We start from the raw sequence: 19,821 nt of genomic DNA on the forward strand, positions 1-19,821 counted from the left end.
GTAAGATAAAACATCAAAAATTAATTTCAATTTGAACTATCCCTTAAACTCCAATCGAAGTGTTGTAACATCTACAAGTGAAATTGAGCTAAGTTTCAAGTGTCCCAGAAAAGGGTATGAATACTTATGCCATGTAAATATTTCACATTTCATAATTTAGCAGATGCATTTATCCAAAGCGATTTCAGTTTTTTATTTTTAATAAAATGTGCAAAGCTGTCACATCTGTTCTTTTTCGTTGTCATTATGGTGTATGGTGTGTAGATTGATGTGAAAATATTAACATAAGGCAGAAATAAATTGAGTGGTGTGAACACTTATATTTATTTATATATATATATATATATATATACAGTATATATATATATATATATATATATATATATATAAATGAGTAATGTTCTATTTTTGGATGTGAAGTTCTTCACTCGGCTCGTCCTCTTCATCTCACACACGTTAATAAGCGAGTGTGTTTTCGTCACAGTGGCTGTAGTTCGGTCTCCGTGTGCTCTGTGTGCACAACACAAAAAAGGTTCATTTCAGATGCATTCAATATTACATCTTACAGAAAATACGTAAACTGCAATATTGGTTGATAACCATTCATAAACAGTCTTTCTAATAGAAACAAATTATCTGATCATTTTCTCTTCCGTCCTGTCAGTGTGTGTCATATAATCCAATGCCTCAGACGTGAAAGAAATATAATACATTTATCCACTTATTAGCATGTTACTACAGTATTGGCACTATTAGTTTCTTTTTCGCTTCAAGGTCCCCCCATTATCCACAGAAAGGTGTTTATTCATTAAAGGATTAGTTCACTTTTGAAAAAACTTTTGCTGATAATTTACTCACCCCCATGTCATCCAAGATGTCCATGTCTTTCTTTCCTCAGTCGAAAAGAAATTTAGGTTTTTGATGAAAACATTCCAGGATTTTTCTCCATATAATGGACTTCAATGGGAACCGGATGGTTCAAGGTCCGAAAGACAGTTAATAACAGTTTCAGATGCAGCTTCAAATGTCTTTAAACGACACCAGACGATGAATAAGGGTCTTATCATGCGAAACGATCGGTTATTTCCAAACTTATTCCAAAAATGTAACTTTTCTAAGGACAAATGCTAGCCTTGCTCCATTCTGTGAGGCGCGTTTGTGACGTCACGTAATACGTAATTACGTTCAAAAGGTCACGGGCGACGTAGCCGGAAGTACAGAATCAAAATCGTCCGACATCGTTGTTTTACCTTTTAAATCCTTTTTTGTAAACGGCGTTTGAGTTAGTTTTCACGTTCAACCTATGCGTTCAACTTGTAAACACTCTGACTCTGTAGTTCTGGCTACGTCGCCCGTGACCTTTTGAACGTAATTACGTATTACGTGACGTTGCAAACGCGCCTCACAGAATGGAGAAAGACTAGCATTTGTCCTTAGAAAAGTTACATTTTTGGAATAAGCTTTGGAATAACCGATCGTTTCGCATGATAAGACCCTTATTCATCGTCTGCTGTCGTTTAAAGACATTTGAAGCTGCATCTGAAACTGTTATTAACTGTCTTTCGGACCTTGAACCATCCGGTTCCCATTGAAGTCCATTATATGGAGAAAAATCCTGGAATGTTTTCATCAAAAACCTAAATTTCTTTTCGACTGAGGAAAGAAAGACATGGACATCTTGGATGACATGGGGGTGAGTAAATTATCAGCAAAAGTTTTTTCAAAAGTGAACTAATCCTTTAAAGTAATAATAATAAAAAAGAAATTTAGTTTATCTTAGTTTAAACAATTTGAAGTTATCTTGTGATGAGAACGTGTGTGTGTCGATCAGCTCCCTGGTCCAGTATTCAGCGCACTGAAATATTCTCTCCCTAAAAAGTCCCACAATGCACTGTGAAAACCAAGGAGCATCTATCTATCTAAACATAAATCACGTGAGCCAACTAAATTCACATAATGCACAGCATCACCTATTTTGCAAATAACTATGAAAACTGTCAAATATTAATCTTCAGACTGTTCTCTTTTTATTGTTTTTAGGGAATCAAATGACACACTTTAAGGCTTATTGGGTGTAGGCAATTTATAAATTTGTCATAAAATGCATTATTTTACAAATGTTTCTAAAGATTTTCAAAAATGCTGGTAATTCTCGTGCTCATAATTAACTTATATTCATTTTGAGATTCCATGTTCGCCATGCGCCGCCATTTTCAATTTCATTGCCAAGCTATTTTTTCAAACTTCATCGAATCTTTGCAAAATTAAGCTAACTTCAGTTCTAGATCATTGATAAATATATAGCAAGAAAGCAGAACTCAGTAAGCGTGTACATAACTGAAGTGATTGACAGCTTCACTGATTAAAAATTTGTGTTTTTTGCTGTAAAGACTAAATTGCAATAGAAGAAAACAATGTTTGCATGAGACATAGCCTTCTGTGTTCTGGTATCAAACCATCCACTGAATAAGACATTTACACATTTTTGGGTCTGACATGTTAAAGGTAAGTTACAGTAAATGTAGCTTGTTACCTGGTAAGCATCTCCTCTGTACCCAGGCTTGTATGAGGCGGTAGAGTTTATTCCAGAGCCACATACACAGCATTAGGAAAGCAGCCAGGGTCGCCAGCGCAATGACAAAAACCACCAAGAACGGCATGTCCTCGTGCAGCACCTCTGAAACATTCAGCATTTGTTCAATGCAAAAAAAGGAAAGTTATATCAAACTGTTGTGCCAGCTGACATGTTTGATTTATATCACAAACTCTCTGAAATATGTGCAAGCTGATATACCAGACTGCATGATCCAGAGCATTGCAGAATTACTAACATGGTTGACTACATCTGTGACTTTGACATTTAACATTCATTCCAGAGTTTCGGCTAACAAGTAATGTGCGTTACATATTCAAATGACTTTTTGAAAGTAACCAGTAATGTTTTTTTATACACTCACCTAAAGGATTATTAGGATCACCTGTTCAATTTCTTATTAATGCAATTATCTAATCAACCAATCACATGGCAGTTGCTTCAGTGCATTTAGGGGTGTGGTCCTGGTCAAGACAATCTCCTGAACTCCAAACTGAATGTCAGAATGGGAAAGAAAGGTGATTTAAGCAATTTTGAGCGTGGCATGGTTGTTGGTGTCTGAGTATTTCACAATCTGCTCAGTTACTGGGATTTTCACGCACAACCATTTCTAGGGTTTACAGAGAATGGTGTGAAAAGGGAAAAACATCCAGTATGCGGCAGTCCTGTGGGCGAAAATGCCTTGTTGATGCGAGAGGTCAGAGGAGAATGGGCCGACTGATTCAAGCTGATAGAAGAGCAACTTTGACTGAAATAACCACTCGTTACAACCGAGGTATGCAGCAAAGCATTTGCGAAGACACGACACACACAACCTTGAGGCGGATGGGCTACAACAGCAGAAGACCCCACCAGGTACCACTCATCTCCACTACAAATAGGAAAAAGAGGCCACAATTTGCAAGAGCTCACCAAAATTGAACAGTTGAAGACTGGAAAAATGTTGCCTGATCTGATGAGTTTCGATTTCTGTTGAGACATTCAGATGGTAGAGTCAGAGTTCAGTGTAAACAGAATTTGAACATGGATTCATCATGCCTTGTTCCCACTGTGCAGGCTGGTGGTGGTGGTGTGGTGTGGGGGATGTTTTCTTGGCATTCTTTAGGCCCCTTAGTGCCAATTGGCATCGTTTAACCCTCTGATGGTCTTCTTTAGGAGTCCAACACTGCACATATTCTTATCAAATACACCTGATTCAACTCATCAGCTCATTAACCCATGTGATTATGAGCTAATGAGGTGAATCAGGTGTGTTTGATTAGGGAGACAAAGAATACGTGCGTTCATTTTTGACCGAAGACCAACATTTTTTAAAAAAAATTCAAAACAGATTTTTTGTAATCTGAATTTATTGGTGTGTATGTATAGAAGTGTGTTTGTATGTGTGGGTGGGTGTGAATTTTTTGCACTCTTGATGTTGTAGAGTGTCACCCCTTTACTGCGGTGTACTTTCTTTTAGAATCGTGGCCGATTTGTAGATTGTACAGACAAAAATACTTGTACAGACAAAAATAATTTAGAGAATTTTTCTGTTTTTGTAAATTTCCCATTATTTTCCTATGGGTTGGTCATTTTTGACCGAAGACCACGAGTGTGACTATTTTTTTTATGACCACTTAGCATGCTCGGATCATGACCTCTTTTTTTTGTATTCACATACCAACTGCCCAACATGACATCATGACTTTTGCGTAAACAGACACGCCACTTTCAAGTCAAGTGGCGTGTTATCTATACGCATGTTAAGCTATCCACGTGTATGCTTGTCTGTACACGCCGTTAAATGTCCGAGCGAAACGAAGCAAAATGTAGATCTACATCTGGGGAGCATTATTTTTTTCCTAGGATGCTAGGGGAAGACTCATAAATGCTATTAACCCCAGTGACGGGTAGGTTTAGGGACGGGGTTGGGGTAGGTCATATATTTATATATACAGTAATGTAACGTTAAGTCAACGGCGTTCATAAACACGCTGAAAAGCGATTATGCGTGTTGATAGCACACCAAAAATGGAAATACGAATTGGCGTGTCATACACACGCAATTTCATGAGATCAGTCTGCAAATGCCAGAAAAGTCACCAAGTATCATAACCTTCCGATGAAGCTGTGATTTTTTTAAATTGAAAACAGAAAATTATTCGGTCAGAAGTGACCGAGGACCATCAGAGGGTTAAATGCCACAGCCTACCTGAGCATTGTTTCTGACCATGTCCATGCCTTTATGGCCACCATGTCCCCAACCTCTGATGGCTACTTCCAGCAGGATAATGCACTATGTCACAAAGCTGGAATCATTTCAAATTGGTTTCTTGATCATGTCAATGAGTTGACTGTACTAAAATGGCCGCCACAGTCACCAGATCTCAACCCAATAGAGCATCTTTGGGATGTGGTGGAACGGGAGCTTCGTGCCCTGGATGTGCATCCCACAAATCTCCATCAACTGCAAGATGCTATCCTATCAATATGGGCCAACATTTCTAAAGAATGCTTTCAGCACCTTGTTGAATCAATGCCACGTAGAATTAAGGCAGTTCTGAAGACGAAAGGGGGTCAAACCCAATATTAGTACCCAGATAGCAAACTGACATTGAATCAACGTGGAAATATGACATCGAAACAACGTTGATCTGACATTGTTTTGCTCATCGAATTAACGTTGAACCAACGTCAGACGCGTCATTCTTTCAAAACTAACGGAAAATCAACTTGAAATCAACGCGTTGTTTCAACGTTATGAAAGCAAACCAATTTTCGATTTTCATTTAGCTTTGAAGAATGCCGCGTCTGACGTTGGTTCAACGTTAATTCGATGAGCAAAATCAACGTTGTTTCAATGTCATGAGAGACGTCGTTTCCACGTTGATTCAATGTCAGTTTGCTGTCTGGGTATGGTGTTCCTAACAATCCTTTAGGTGAGTGTATATATGTACGTTTTCACATTGCTTTTCTAACGATTTAATTGATTCACTGGTCAAAACGAGTGAACACGGTTCATTTCAACTGGATAATCAGCATCTGATGCCAGACCACAGCATAAGCTGATGCAACTGAAGGACTAATAACTTTAAAGCTACTCACCAGTCACACTCAATACCAGACCCATGTCTTGGCTGTTACCAGACGTTTCTGTCACGGTGATGATGTAGTAGCCGGAGTCTTGGAGACGTAAGTTGGATAAGGTTAGAGAACCGTTGGGATGCGTTTGCACTCTTCCCTTGTACATTTGCGTGACATTGGCAGAGCCGCCGAGGATCCAAGAGGCGATCCTTTGCTGTCGGCTCACAGAACTGAACACCCATCTGACTGCTGGAGTCCCGATGCACGTGATGTCCACGGAGAACAGTGCACTTCCCTGAACTGGAGCCGTGACGGCGTTCCCCGACACCTGGATGGTGATCGCCTGAGCTTCAGAGACAGTAGACAGAGGAGAAGTGTGGGTGATTTTTCTTGGGGATGCTAAAATACTTTCTTGTGTCCCTGTCAGTCCATTTACATGCACACGGCCCAGATCAGGCCAACATCTGGCACACATGGATTCCACAAGGCCCAGACGTGGGCCGGATCTGGGCCGACACTATGTTGATGTCTGGTGATCTGAAATGCAAAAGCAGCCATAAGAGATTATGTCTTGTTTTCTAGAGGAATATATCAAAATTAAGTGACTTGTTGCTTAAAACAAGCAAAATTATCTACCAATGGGGAAAGAAAAATTATTTTGTTTCTGTTTGAATTAAGATAATTTTTCTTACCACAATGGCAGATCATTTTGCTTGTTTTAAGCAACGAGTCACTTCATTTTGATTTATTTTCATACAAAACAAGACATATCTTATGGCCTTTTACTACTTTAGTAAATGCATCTTGATTTAGGAATTTATACATATTTCATAAGTTTGCATAATTAATTCAGGTATTTCCTTTTTTATTACTGTGAAGGTGTATTGTATAAATCTGTTTAGTATAAAGCATAAAGCGCTATAGAAATAAAGGTGCCTTGACTTATAACACTTGCCAAGACAACAGTATGTCTATATAACACAGTGGCTGTAGATGGATTTAGCTTCTCAATGGGATTCCTCAGGGCAAAAACCACTCCACTCATGTGCCTGTCCTTTCTCAATGAGTTAATAATCACCCCCTTCAAACCAAAGCAAGTTGGTGGAGTTCACTACCAATGATATGATAAACAGGATCCTTTTAGAAGAAGCTGCTATAATCTTTCTCTTATCTCTAGTAAAATGACCCGCTTTAAAACATTACTGTCCAATCCAAACTTAGCAACTGCCATGTTATTTCGCTGCGTCTACACTGTCCATTCCTGCTCCTATACATTTCCAGATGAAACTCTGAAACAGTGTCTTAAGTAAAGTAAATAAGCTGTGAAGTAAAGAATCTGAAGTGACAGGAAAGTGAAGAATGGGTTTGTAAACAGGATTGGCTAGCCTGACTCATTCACTCCACACCAGAATCCTGTCCTTCGGTATTCAGCTCAACTGCAAGTTTCCTACGTGGCAGGTGTTTGTTTTTAGCAATGTTCAGCTGAAAAGCAACATCTAGGCTTGTTATACAGTGTGAATTACAAATGCTAAATATTACATTGCCAGTTTTAGACAGGATTGTTACATGTTATTAGCAATTGTGCAGGATTGTGGATAAACTTTGTGTTAAATGTTAAAAAGATTTGTTTGAACAAAAGCATAGTAAAAATACCCGAACGGTTCAAACAAATGCAATATAATCATGCTATTATAAATCTTAACAGGCATTCACCTCTTCAGGAATCATAAAATATAGGCCTACATCTGTCCATAAATGTTTATCTAGAGGACATAATATAATCTATTCTTTTCTATATAATGTGCATTATAATGATTACACTAATTAAACACTTTGTCCCCAAAGCATATTGTAATACTGGAAAACTGGTTAAAGAGAAAATATCTGACCAGTGCCCTCTGAAGACAAATGGCACTTAAGGGGTCACAGAGTAAGACGTTTGTTGTAATCCTTGGTGTAATTCAGCAATTGTCTCTTTGCAATATCTATAGCTAAACAAACACATAAGAAGACACAAATACTTACTGTAATGGTAGAGACAGAAGATAAGATACAGTATGTGTGCGTTCTGAGACAAACATATCCATGCAGACCTCATTAGACTGATTCCTCCATAGATTTAAATACAAGTTACATGTGATTGTCTTTATAGCTCTGTCATAACTCTAGACTTTCACCCTGTCTTTCTTTCTCTGCTATCCTTGCTGCATGCTTCCTTATGCCAGTCTGTACGCACTCAGATCCATATTTTCTTCTGAGTTGTTTTCTCTTTCCCTTTCTCTTTCAGTATTTGCTCCCTTTTGCTCTTTTTCCTGTCTGTCTGATCTGTTTATTCAACAGTATCGTCTTATCCACTTGCAGGCGATACTGATCAGACCGGTTCAACAGCCTCAGCCAGTGAAAACATGCGCGCGCACACACACACACACACACACACATACGTGTTTAGCTATCCTTGTGAGGACCATGACCTTGCATGTTGTGAGGACCCTGATTTCTGCTGACACTTAGAGGGGTGTATACAGCCACACTATCAGCTCAAATGTTCTCACACACGACACTCACTGAACTGGTGAAGTTGGCGGTGCTGTGAGGACCGAGCCGGTTGCTGGGCAGATTACATGACACTTAGCGCCTCTAATGGACGGAAGTCAACATTATCCTTATACTTTTACTGTAGTATTTTCGCCTTAAGGGATATTGTGAGAATGATTTCTGCATAATAGACCTTTTACGCACTTCGGAATTTTTCGACCGGAAATACGTCATTGAAGTGTATTAGAACTGCCTGTTATCGTAGCGGCAGATACGAAACATGGCAGAGTCGAAGAGTCGCAGCTTCTGTTGTGTTCCTGGCTGTTCGTCTTCCACCCAAAAACAGCCATACCTTTCGTTTCATTCTTTTCCTGTCGATCCAAACCTGAAACCCAGGCGATCCGAAGAGATGAAGGGAACAGTTTCGACATTATGTGAGGTAGCACTTATGTCTTCGCTCCGGAGGATTATGTTGGTGGCTGCGTCGTTCGTCGTTCTCGAGCCTGTTCCCTTGGAACAATTTTACTGCTCCTTTGAGAAGGGAGTCAGTATATGAAAGAACCGTCAAACGTCAGTCTAGTAACGTTACCCAGCTATGCTGTGAAGATAGCACCATGGTGGCAAAGGCAGTAAGGATGGATCACGACTACGTGACACACCCACCTGCAGGTAAGATTGTTCATAATGTGTTTAGTAAGTTAAGACTAGTCAACTATGTGTACCATTAATGGATAAATACATTTTTAACTGAATAACTTAACCCTTGTGCATCACTAAAAAAAAAGTTACACAGGGACATAGAGGACACATTTTTTTTTTTTTTTTTTTTAATTTGGAGCACAGACTTAAGTTTGGTCTTATTTTAAAGAAGACCCTTGGCAGATTATTGGAAATGAATTAAAATGAGTAAGTAAATCCAAAAAAGTTTTATAGGTTTGAGTTTATGAACATTATTTTATGTAAAATATATAAAACCAATTTGAACTCTAAAACATCTAGAAAATCAAAGCCATAAATCTAAATAAGTTGTGCTCCAAATTTGAGGTTGATATCTTTGATAGCGGTAATTATGTTTGTTTGGGTGCAGTAACAGATTTTCTCCATTGTATCCCAGCAAAACTCCACTGGTGCACACAGCGAATGCATTTGTTATTTGCTGTTGAGTTTCTCTCTCAACATTACACACACACACACACACACATTTTATTTAACTAACGTTAGCCTACATCTGTAACAGTCTCATGCTGTCTAGCTGTAGGGGGCTCTGAATGACATTCTTTTTGCAGTGATGTCATTTAAGAGTTGACATAATTACTGTTCTGTGTTGTGTTGCATAAGGTAACATGGTTTTTAATTTCTTTATCTTTACAGGTGCTCTGGATGAGGCTTTGGATTACATCCATGACTTGGAAGCCAGGTTGCATAACACTGACCTACCACCCCCGACTCTCTTCAGCCGATACTGTTCATCGGATGACCAAATTCGTTTTTACACCAAATTCCATCCGAGTGTCACAGTCCGTCGTCTGCACCAGTCTGTCTTGTCATCAGCACTACACTTCCCAGGATCCTCTCGTCACCCTATCCCGAACTCACTCCCTCATCAGCCACCTGTTCCTCGTCTTGTTCATCAGTATCACCTGTCTTCACATCATTATGTTTGATTCATCTGTGTATTTAGTTCCCTCTGTTCCATTCAGTCCTTGTCGATCGTTGTCTATGTTACTTTGCGTCAGAGAGTGTTTCTACCTGTCTTCCTGCCTGTACCCTTACCTGTTTGATGTTTTGAGTTTAAGTAAAGTGTTTGAATTGGAGCATTTGCCTCTTCGGTCTCCTTCTTCAGCCAACACTCCACCAGCACCGTGACAGAACGATCGACCAAACAAGAGATGGACAAAGCGGGGTTAACGTTGTGCTCTATCTACCAAGATGGCCGTAAGATTGAATCTTACATGGAGGACTTTATTCAGTTTAGCCATCGAACCTCCCTGACCGAGCAGCAGGTGATGGACCTATTTTGGAGTGGGTTGGATCCACCCTTGCAAGCGCTGATTCCACCCGGAGGTCCCGGTGAGACCATCGAACGGTATCTCGAGGCGATCTTAAGATGGTTTGGCTCCCCGTTCATGGTCTGTACTGCCCGTTCTAAGCTCTCTTCACCGCTGGTCCCATCCAGCCCTGCCGAGCCAGAGCCCTCCTCATCGCTGGTTCCATCCAGCCCCGTCGAGCCTGAACTCTCCTCATCGCTGGTTCCATCCAGCCCCATTAAGCTTGAACCCTCCTCATCGCTGGTCCCGTCCAGCCCTGCCGAGCCTGCGCTCACCGTCAGCCCCGCCGAGCCTGAACTCTCCTCTCCGCTGGTTCCGTCCAGCCTCGTTAAACCTGAACTCTCCTCATCGCGGGTTCCGTCCAGCCCTCCCGAGTCTGAACTCTCCTCTCCACTAGTTCCGTCCAGCCTCTTTAAACCTGAACTCTCCTCATCGCTGGTTCCGTCCAGCCCTCCTGAGCCTGAACCCTCCTCATCGCTGGTTCCGTCCAGCCCTCCCGAGTCTGAACTCTCCTCTCCGCTAGTTCCGTCCAGCCTCGTTAAACCTGAACTCTCCTCATCGCTTGTTCCGTCCAGCCCTCCCGAGCCTGAACTCTCCTCTCCGCTGATTCCGTCCAGCCCCGTCCAGCCAGCGCCAGAGACCGTCCAGCCAGCGGCAGAGACCGTCCAGCCCGAGACCAGCCCTTCTGTCCAGCGAGAGACGGTCCTCTCCCCGTCTGCCCCTAATCCGGGGACTCAGCCCAAATATTTTTTTGGGGGGGGGTGGTCAGTTTCGGTTAAAATTCGCGCTCAGTCTGTGAACATAAAGCCTGCCTACTTTTGATTTGAAGTTGAAGAACGTACTGAATCTGATCATAACAAGAAGTTTGATGATTGATTTTTCATTAGGCTATATTAGGAGCCCCCTCAGCACTTGGTGCCCTACGCAGTGCGTGATGCACGTGGTGGGAGCAGCGGCGCTGCATAAGCATCATTCCTGGGCTGCGTTTCCGTTAACGTTGTCTCTTATCGCTACGAAGACTCTTAAGGTATATTTAACTAAAGGTTAAACCATTGCTAGGCGTCTTCAGGGCTGGGTGGATGTGAATTGGTTATCCAATCAGCTGCTGATGCTGGTCAAATCCAAGCGCGCTGGAAGCTGTTTCATGCAAAGGGGGCTAAGGGATGAAAAATATGATGACATTGTAACAGCTTGCAGTTACATTTGTCTTATTAGCTCTCTGTACTGTGTAATACTCCGTTCTACCACTAGGGGGTACTCTAGTAAGGAGGGTTCCTAGTAGCATAAAATGGTAGAAGAAGTAGAGTAAGGAAGGAAGGATGTGTTAAGCACATGGAGAAGCTTCCCAACTAGTGTGGTCATGTTTTTCCCTGATTTGAGGAACCTGTGGTTCCTATGCTCAAACGTAAGTGTTCAGTTTGTACTTTGTTTGTATGTGTAATGTTTGGTGATGTGTCAGCAAATGAGATGTAAATGTGTTATGGTGGCACTCATTTTGTTTGTTTGTTTGATGCAGAGGGTTCATCGTGCAGGCATGAGGCAGCAACTCATCTACAACTAAACCCTTGACCAATATGGCGTTAATTGTCTACAATCACACCTTTGGCATCTGCTGTTTGTACCTTGAACTACAGTTTGTCCTAGTATCAACCGCTGCTTGGACACTTGGATTCAGACCATTGTGAACTCTTCCACTCTGCGCTTAAGTACAGTTTCTTGTTGCTTGTGGGACTCTAAGGACTGAACTCTTGGCTACCAAAAGCATTATTGGGAAGAGCTGAATTAGCCCTATTGTCTTGTAAATGAATGCCTCATGTATTTTGTATGGTTACTGCCTGAATGCTGATTTATGGTATAATACACATGGCTCATGTGAAGTCTCTGGTCCCTCACTTTATTATGTAGCAATCTTTCTTAGCAAGCTTTCTTGAAAGTAGATGTTACATAAAATATGGCGCCCGAACAGGGACCTGAAGCAACGTTTTGTTGAATCTTGAAGAGAGACATAAATTCTATTTGCAATGAGCCATTCTACACAAGTGTTTTATTGTGACCATAGTTTGAGGTATCTTTACATTTCATTTACTTTGGGTCTTTAGAATTAAGATTACTTAAAGAGGTTGTTAGTTGCAAAATGGCTTTCTCACAAAGAGAGACAGGGGGAAATGATCCTTTAAGTCCAGACTATTCTTCAGCACCTTTCACTACACATCGTGAGCCTGTCAGAGACCTTATTCATTCTCTTAGTAATTTGTATCTGGAAAATGAACAGGAAGATCTAGAACAAGAATATGATTTTGATGATGCTTTGTTGCCTCCTCCTCCTCCTCCCAACGAAGATGATGACTGTTTGGCCACAAGAATGCATAAAATTGAATGTAAAATGGAGGGTTGGGAAGGATCCTCTATTATACACTTTAAAGATATACAATACCAGTTAGATGTGCAAAGTAATCGCATGACTGCCATTGAAAGTCAGTTGCAACATATTTTAAATTTGCATCAAGATCATCATACAGAGATACAGCAGTTAGAAGACTCTTTATCTGCTAAACTGGAGGCTGGATGCGGGCGAGTAAAAGTCACATTGGAAGCTAAGGTCCAGGATTTGGAAAAAGCAACTATGGATTGCCTGAAACGGAGAGATAGCCAGTTGAGATCTTTGATTCAGTCTTCTGAGGGAGCCACTTCTACCCCAAATTTTAACCACACTGGAGTAACCCATAGTTCCTTCAGACCGATGCACTGTCAGACCCCTGTCAAATTAGAATTTCCAAAGTTCGGAAGTTTGGATGGAGAGGATCCCATTACGTATCTGGAGCGATGTGATGAGTATCTAGCTATGCAACCTTTGAATGATGTGGAAATATTATCCATGCTTCCTTCTGTATTAACAGACACAGCTAAAGACTGGTGGTTGGCAGAAAAGAAGAAAGTAAAAACTTGGGCACAGTTTAAGTCTGCTTTTCTTCAATCCTTTTTATCTGAAGATAACGAGGTTGAAGTGGAGAGAAGAATAAGAGAACGGAAACAAGGAGTTGATGAGAGCATCCGGACATTTGCATACCAGTACCGAGCGCTATGTTTGAGGTTGAAACCAGCGATGACAGAACGTGAAATCCTTCAAGCAACACTTCGGAACTGTAATCCAAAAATAGCTAGTATTTTACGAGGTACTGCAACTACAGTGGATGAGCTAGTACGGGTAGGAACACTCATAGAGACAGATATTGCGGCTGAGAGAGCTTTCTGGAGGCAAAGGCATCAAGAAAACTCCCCTAAGTCTGCTGAAGCCAATAGGAACTCAAAAGGACGACCATTTAACCAGCATATTGCTGTCTTTTCAGAACATGATGGAAAGCCGATGTCTACATTAACTTTACCCATAACCATAAAAGGCCATCAATATCAAGCAATTCTAGACACCGGAAGCACTTATTCAATAGTACAAGAATCCTGTTGGCAGCAATTGTCACCCAATGAAGTTATTCAGTCAAGTAGGGGACAGTCATTTTCACTCGCAAATGGTCATGTACAGACAGCCTTGGGGAAGATAGCTTGGCAGGCTACAGTCCATGGTCATGACTATCCGCTAAGGGCTTATGTAATGAGAGACAGTGATCTGGCGTTCTCAGTTGTACTAGGGCTTGAGTTTCTGATGACTTCCGGTATCTGTCTTGATTTTAAAAATTCCACTTATACATTACTGGAAGACAGTGACACAATCTACTCCTTCAACACTTCTTCACCCTTGCCAATGATCAGTCTGCACCTTGCACTACCTTTAGTGCCAACGACTTCCACTACACTAACGGCTGTAAAAGAAGTAGTGAGTCGAGCTGATGCTTCTAAAGCGCAGAAGCGGCAGTTAGAAGGTCTAATGCTTGATTGGCCGACAGTATGCACAGGTAATTTGGGACAGACTACTTTGATTCACCATCGAATTCATACGACTGACGAGATTCCTGTGCGTAAGAAAGCTTACCCCGTTTCCGTTACCAAACAAAAGTTCATAGATGAAGAGGTAGAGAATCTGTTGAACAAAGGCATCATAAGGCCATCTGTTTCTCCTTGGGCTGCACCAGTAGTCTTAGTGCCAAAGAAGGATGGTAGCACTCGCTTTTGTGTTGACTACCGGGGGTTAAATGCAAAGACTCCTCTTGATGGATTTCCAATGCCACAGATTCAAGATATCCTAGAATCCTTGTATGGAGCGACCATATTCAGCACATTGGACCTTAAATCTGGTTACTGGCAAGTAGGAATGGATGAAGACAGTATTAAAAAGACTGCTTTTGTCACCAGAAACAATCAATTTGAATTTGTTCGTCTTCCTTTTGGTCTCAAAAACGCCGCTGCAACATTTCAAAGGCTAATGAACAACGTTCTGAGAGATTACTTGGGGAAGTTCTGTTTCGTTTATCTTGATGACATTGTGATCTATTCCGGGAGCATTCAAGATCACTTCCAACATCTTAAGCAACTCTTTGCAAAGCTGGAAGCTTCAGGATTAACTCTCAATCTCAAGAAGTGTTCTATGTTGCAAAAGACCATCACTTACCTAGGACATGTTATTTCTGGAGAAGGAGTCCGTACTGAATCCTCAAAAATTTAAGCGGTCCGTGATTTCCCGGTACCCAAGAACGTCAAGGAGGTACAGAGATTTGTAGGCCTTGCAAGTTGGTACCACCGCTTCATTCCTCATTTTTCTGAGCGAGCAGCACCTTTGTACGCGTTAAAAGGGAAGGATGCAGTGTGGGATTGGACAGTTGAATGTCAAAAAGCTTTTGATGATCTTAAAAGTGCCCTTCAACAAGCACCAGTTCTAATGCCACCTGATTTCACAAAAGATTTTAAAGTACAAACGGATGCTAGTGATATAGGATTAGGAGCTGTTCTGACACAGGAGGTTGACGGATTGGAGCATGTCATCGCCTATGCTTTGAGACTGGTTCATGGAGCTGAGAAATCGTATTCTACAGCTGAGAAGGAGTGTTTAGCCGTGGTGTGGGCTGTAGAAAAGTGGAGACAGTACCTGGAGGGAAGAAACTTTGAAGTACTCACAGACCATTCTGCCCTGACTTGGGTATTCAATCAACCCAAACCATCCTCCCGTTTGACTAGGTGGGCTTTAAGGCTGCAAAGTTTTAACTTCACTGTTAAGTACCGTAAGGGATCCTGTAATGTGGTACCTGATGCCCTATCCAGAGGCATACCTGTGCAAGAGGTGGTAGGCCACATTGCCCTGTGTCAACCCACAAAACCAGACCCTAATTTACCAGTCAGCTAGGATGAGATTGGGAGAGCTCAAAAGCTTGATTCTTCTTTAGAGACCTTATGGGAGTCAGCTAAACAAACTAATACTGACCCAAGCCGTGTTGCTTACATTGTGGAAAATGACTACTTGTTTCGTAGGGTACCGGACAAGCAACTAGGGTACACTAATCAGCTAGTCATACCTGCATCATTGAGGGAAGCATTCCTGCAATTTGCTCATGCAAATCCATTGAGTGGTCATCTGGAAGAATGAAAACTCTACGGAGGCTACTTGACAATGTTTATTGGCCTGAAATTTGCAATGATGTTCGGAGTTTCTGTAAGGTATGTAAGACGTGTCAAGCCTACAAACCAAGAATCACTAAGCTATCTGGATTGTTGCAGTCAACCCCAGTAGTGGAACCGGGATATATGCTCGGAGTGGATTTGATGGGTCCTTTCCCGAGAAGCCCTCGATCCAATGAATTCCTATTAGTCTTTGTGGATTATTGCAGCAAGTGGGTAGAACTCTTTGCTCTACGGTCTTCGAAAACTCACCTCATAACCAACATACTGATAAAAGAGATGTTCACAAGATGGGGAACGCCGGTATACTTGGTTTCAGACCGAGGACCTCAATTCACTGGACAGCTACTAAGTGATACCTGTAAACGATGGGGTGTGGTTCAGAAACTCACAACAGCTTATCATCCTCAGACCAACTTAACTGAGAGGGTCAACAGAACCTTGAAAACGATGATAGCATCTTTTGTCCATGATAACCATCGTGACTGGGATAAGTGGTTACCAGAGTTCCGATATGCTATAAATTCGGCGTGGCAAGAAAGTACAGCTCTTACTCCAGCGGAAATTGCACTTGGACGTAAGTTAAAAGGACCTCTTGAACGGTTAGTCCGCAAGGCGTCTAATCCCGATCATGTAGCCTATACCACAATTGAGAGACAGAAGATTCTTCTGGACCAAGTGACGGAGAAAACTAGTCAAGCACAGGAGAGGCAAGCCAAGTACTACAATAAACGAAGAAGGGCTGAAACCTTTGAGGAAGGAGATCTGGTTTGGGTACTGACTGACTGAACATCAGCTATGCTAATTATTTCCCATCTGCCTTTCTGCTGTTATCTCGGGACGCTTGTCCCGAGAAAAATGGCGTTCGTCAGGTCCAGTTTTGTGTCCAGCCTCTCACGGGGATTTCGGATGCCCCAACGCCTGTGATGAGACGACTCAACGCCTGCGATATGTTATGGCGCCGTTTGATTCATAAACAATATTTATATTTAATATTTATATTTAAACAATATGAATGTAAGCCAGAGGAGAACTGGCCCCCGACTGAGCCTGGGTTCTCCCAAGGTTTTTTCTCCATCCAATCTGATGGAGTTTGGTTCCTTGCCACTGTCGCCTTGCTTTTGGCTTGCTTTGAGCTTGCTCAGTTGGGGTTATTTAGTGTTTAGCAATGTTGTTGATCTGTGTTGTGCTACTTTCATGTTATCACTGTGAAGCTGCTTTGATACAATCTGTATTGTGAAAAGCGCTATATAAATAAATGTGACTTGACTTGACTTGACTCATCATCTTTCTCGAGCTGCTGATTACTTTACTGCCAAGTTAGCTCCAAAATGGCAGGGACCTGCAAAGATTTTGAAGAGAATGAATAATGTCAATTACAAGGTAGTAATGCTTGACAATCCGAATCAATGTGATACTTACCATATTGAAAAGTTAAAAAAGTTCTATGGGAGTATTTGAGACTTTTCTTTAGGGAGAGGGGTGTGTAACAGCTTGCAGTTACATTTGTCTTATTAGCTCTCTGTACTGTGTAATACTCTGTTCTACCACTAGGGGCTTCTCTAGTAAGGAGGGTTCCTAGTAGCATAAAATGAGAGTAAGGAAGGAAGGATGTGTTAAGCACATGGAGAAGCTTCCCTACTAGTGTGGTCATGTTTTTCCCTGATTTGAGGAACCTGTGGTTCCTATGCTCAAACGTAAGTGTTCAGTTTGTACTTTGTTTGTATGTGTAATGTTAGGTGATGTGTCAGCAAATGAGATGTAAATGTGTTATGGTGGCACTCAGTTTGTTTGTTTGTTTGATGCAGAGGGTTCATCGTGCAGGCATGAGGCAGCAACTCATCTACAACTAAACCCTTGACCAATATGGCATTAATTGTCTACAATCACACCTTTGGCATCTGCTGTTTGTGCCTTGAACTACAGTTTGTCCTAGTATCAACCGCTGCTTGGACACTTGGATTCAGACCATTGTGAACTCTTCCGCTCTGCGCTTAAGTACAGTTTCTTGTTGCTTGTGGGACTCTAAGGACTGAACTCTTGGCTACCAAAAGCATTATTGGGAAGAGCTGAATTAGCCCTATTGTCTTGTAAATGAATGCCTCATGTATTTTGTATGGTTACTGCCTGAATGCTGATTTATGGTATAATACACATGGCTCATTGAAATGTGAAGTCTCTGGTCCCTCACTTTATTATGTAGCAATCTTTCTTAGCAAGCTTTCTTGAAAGTAGATGTTACAACATTATGTTGTGGCTTGTGGCCCAATGGTTGTGGCTGACTGATGACAAGACATGAAATTTCTCTGTATAGTAGCCATTAAATTTAGTATCATATATATATATAATAGGCTATTCATTTAATCAATGTTATATTATAGTCCACGGGGGCTGATCCTATGACGAGGGGGGCTTCTGCTGCTGCAGCCCCTGCAGCACCCCCCTTCCCGCGCTACTCAAATCATGTCAGTCATTTTCATTTACGTCACTGCTATATTGCTGGACAGCACAGAGGCAGAATGGCTGAAAGAAAGCATGAAAGTGGAGCACAGAAACGTACAATATTAAAGTTAAGAGAACAAAGGGACCAAGATATTTTTAAAAAATTCCTAAATTGACTGGATATTTCAAAGCTGCTGAATCTTCATCCAGTCGAAGACAAGATCCACCGCAGACTGCCAGAGCTAACGTTAGCTGAAACGCCTGCAGCTAGCTCATCATGTTATCGGTAATATTTCAGGGAATTTAGGGAGTTATTCCACAATGCAGTGTTTCCTCTATCTATGTTTATTTTATTAGGGCTGTGAGCAATGGCTAAATTCTGCCTCGCTTTTTATTTTTGTCAAAATGTTCGCTTTCTTCCGAGTCGACTTTTAAACTAACAGCTCGCGTGTGGGACGATTCGGGAGCTAGGGCCTAGCTGTCAACATTGAACATTGAAAATAAGGGAGATTTACCGGAATCCATCCACAAAATAAGGGATTTTTTTTTTTTACACGATTCTTACCCTCAAACTTTCAAAATAAAAGCACTAATCATTAAAAGTCTAAAGAGTTTATAACTAGCCTACATGTATGACATTTGGATTAGCGGTGTATTGCTCACATCTTCCAAAATCCGCAAAATAGGGAAGTGGGCTGTCTGTTTATTTCAATAACATTTACACATTTTGTGTAGCTTTAAAAAGCCTATATTTAGCCTGATGATGGTGGACTGTCACTCAGAAGACACACTTGTTATTGTAGCCTATCCTATCTTTATTTCCTCCTGAGGCCCAGAACGTTTTTTTCAGAAGTTTTTTTCTTCTTCATGTAATCACATTTAAGAGCATAAGAAACAAATGAAAAAAAGAAAATATATCTATATATTTTATTCATATGTTATGCTATGATGACCTCTGTAGCAGGGGCGTAGACAGAATTTCATTTTTAGGGGGTCCCGTCTTTAAATGAGGGGGCAACATTATTTATGTTTATATATATATATATATATATATATATAGAATTCACTGTACCATTTTGGGGAAAAGCAACGATTCTTTCTGGCAAACTCAGTGTAAGGAAATGTGGTCAGCACTGGTTGTGAAGGGGGTTCATCAAGAGCAGACAAATCATTTGCCATTGTGCCGATCTGTGTGGAAGTCTCACCGCGACACTCCTGTGATGGTCGTTCGGTTTCTGTGTCCTCCTGAGAAGCCTCAGGTGCCGCTTCACTCGCTGTCGCTTCACTCGCTGTCGCCAATGAACAGTCTGATGTGGATGGCACATTTTCTTCAAGTAGATCTTTCCGTGCTTTTTAAAAAAAGTGTAATATTGTACTTTGAGTTTAAGCGCCTGCCATTGTCACGGCATATTGACTCTCGCGCAAAGATGAAGATGACAGCATACGTTACGCGCAACACGGTATATAAACAAATCAAGTTTGAATATAAGCCGCATTTTACCGCGCAGCATTTTGATTGGTCAATCTATCAATCCTAATAAAACAATTTTTTTTTTTTTTAAGCAATCAGAAATCTGA

General features: G+C 41.2%; 1 protein-coding gene and 1 long non-coding RNA gene across 2 annotated transcripts; one reads left to right on the forward strand and one right to left on the reverse strand.

Moving 5' to 3' along the window:
• Positions 1 to 373: 373 nt before the first annotated feature.
• Positions 374 to 8,026, reverse strand: vstm5 (V-set and transmembrane domain containing 5). The gene is made up of 4 exons (XM_039655414.2): positions 7,682 to 8,026; positions 5,678 to 6,004; positions 2,534 to 2,677; positions 374 to 510 (listed from the first exon to the last, which is right to left on the reverse strand). The coding sequence occupies exons 1-4, from the start codon at positions 7,752 to 7,754 to the stop codon at positions 479 to 481; spliced, it is 576 nt and encodes a 191-aa protein (XP_039511348.1). The 5' UTR covers positions 7,755 to 8,026; the 3' UTR covers positions 374 to 478.
• A 9,372-nt stretch (positions 8,027 to 17,398) lies between these two features.
• On the forward strand, positions 17,399 to 17,976 carry LOC148971939 (uncharacterized). The gene is made up of 2 exons (XR_016146793.1): positions 17,399 to 17,498; positions 17,610 to 17,976. It is a non-coding gene; the product is annotated as an uncharacterized LOC148971939 (long non-coding RNA).
• The last annotated feature ends 1,845 nt before the right edge of the window (positions 17,977 to 19,821 follow it).

The sequence above is a fragment of the Pimephales promelas genome, chromosome 16 (genome assembly GCF_988280905.1).
Source record: "Pimephales promelas chromosome 16, fPimPro1.hap1.1, whole genome shotgun sequence".
In the NCBI taxonomy this organism is placed as follows: Eukaryota; Metazoa; Chordata; class Actinopteri; order Cypriniformes; family Leuciscidae; genus Pimephales; species Pimephales promelas.

Bases quoted from the DNA above. Each gene is read 5' to 3' on its own strand.
- vstm5 (XM_039655414.2), bottom strand. From the start codon at position 7,754: ATGAGGTCTGCATGGATATGTTTGTCTCAGAACGCACACATACTGTAT. The intron at 2,678-5,677 runs GTGAGTAGCTTT...TGAATGTTTCAG, and splicing joins TCTGGTATTGAGTGTGACTG to AGGTGCTGCACGAGGACATG. The intron at 511-2,533 runs GTAACAAGCTAC...TTGTGCACACAG, and splicing joins ACAGAGGAGATGCTTACCAG to AGCACACGGAGACCGAACTA.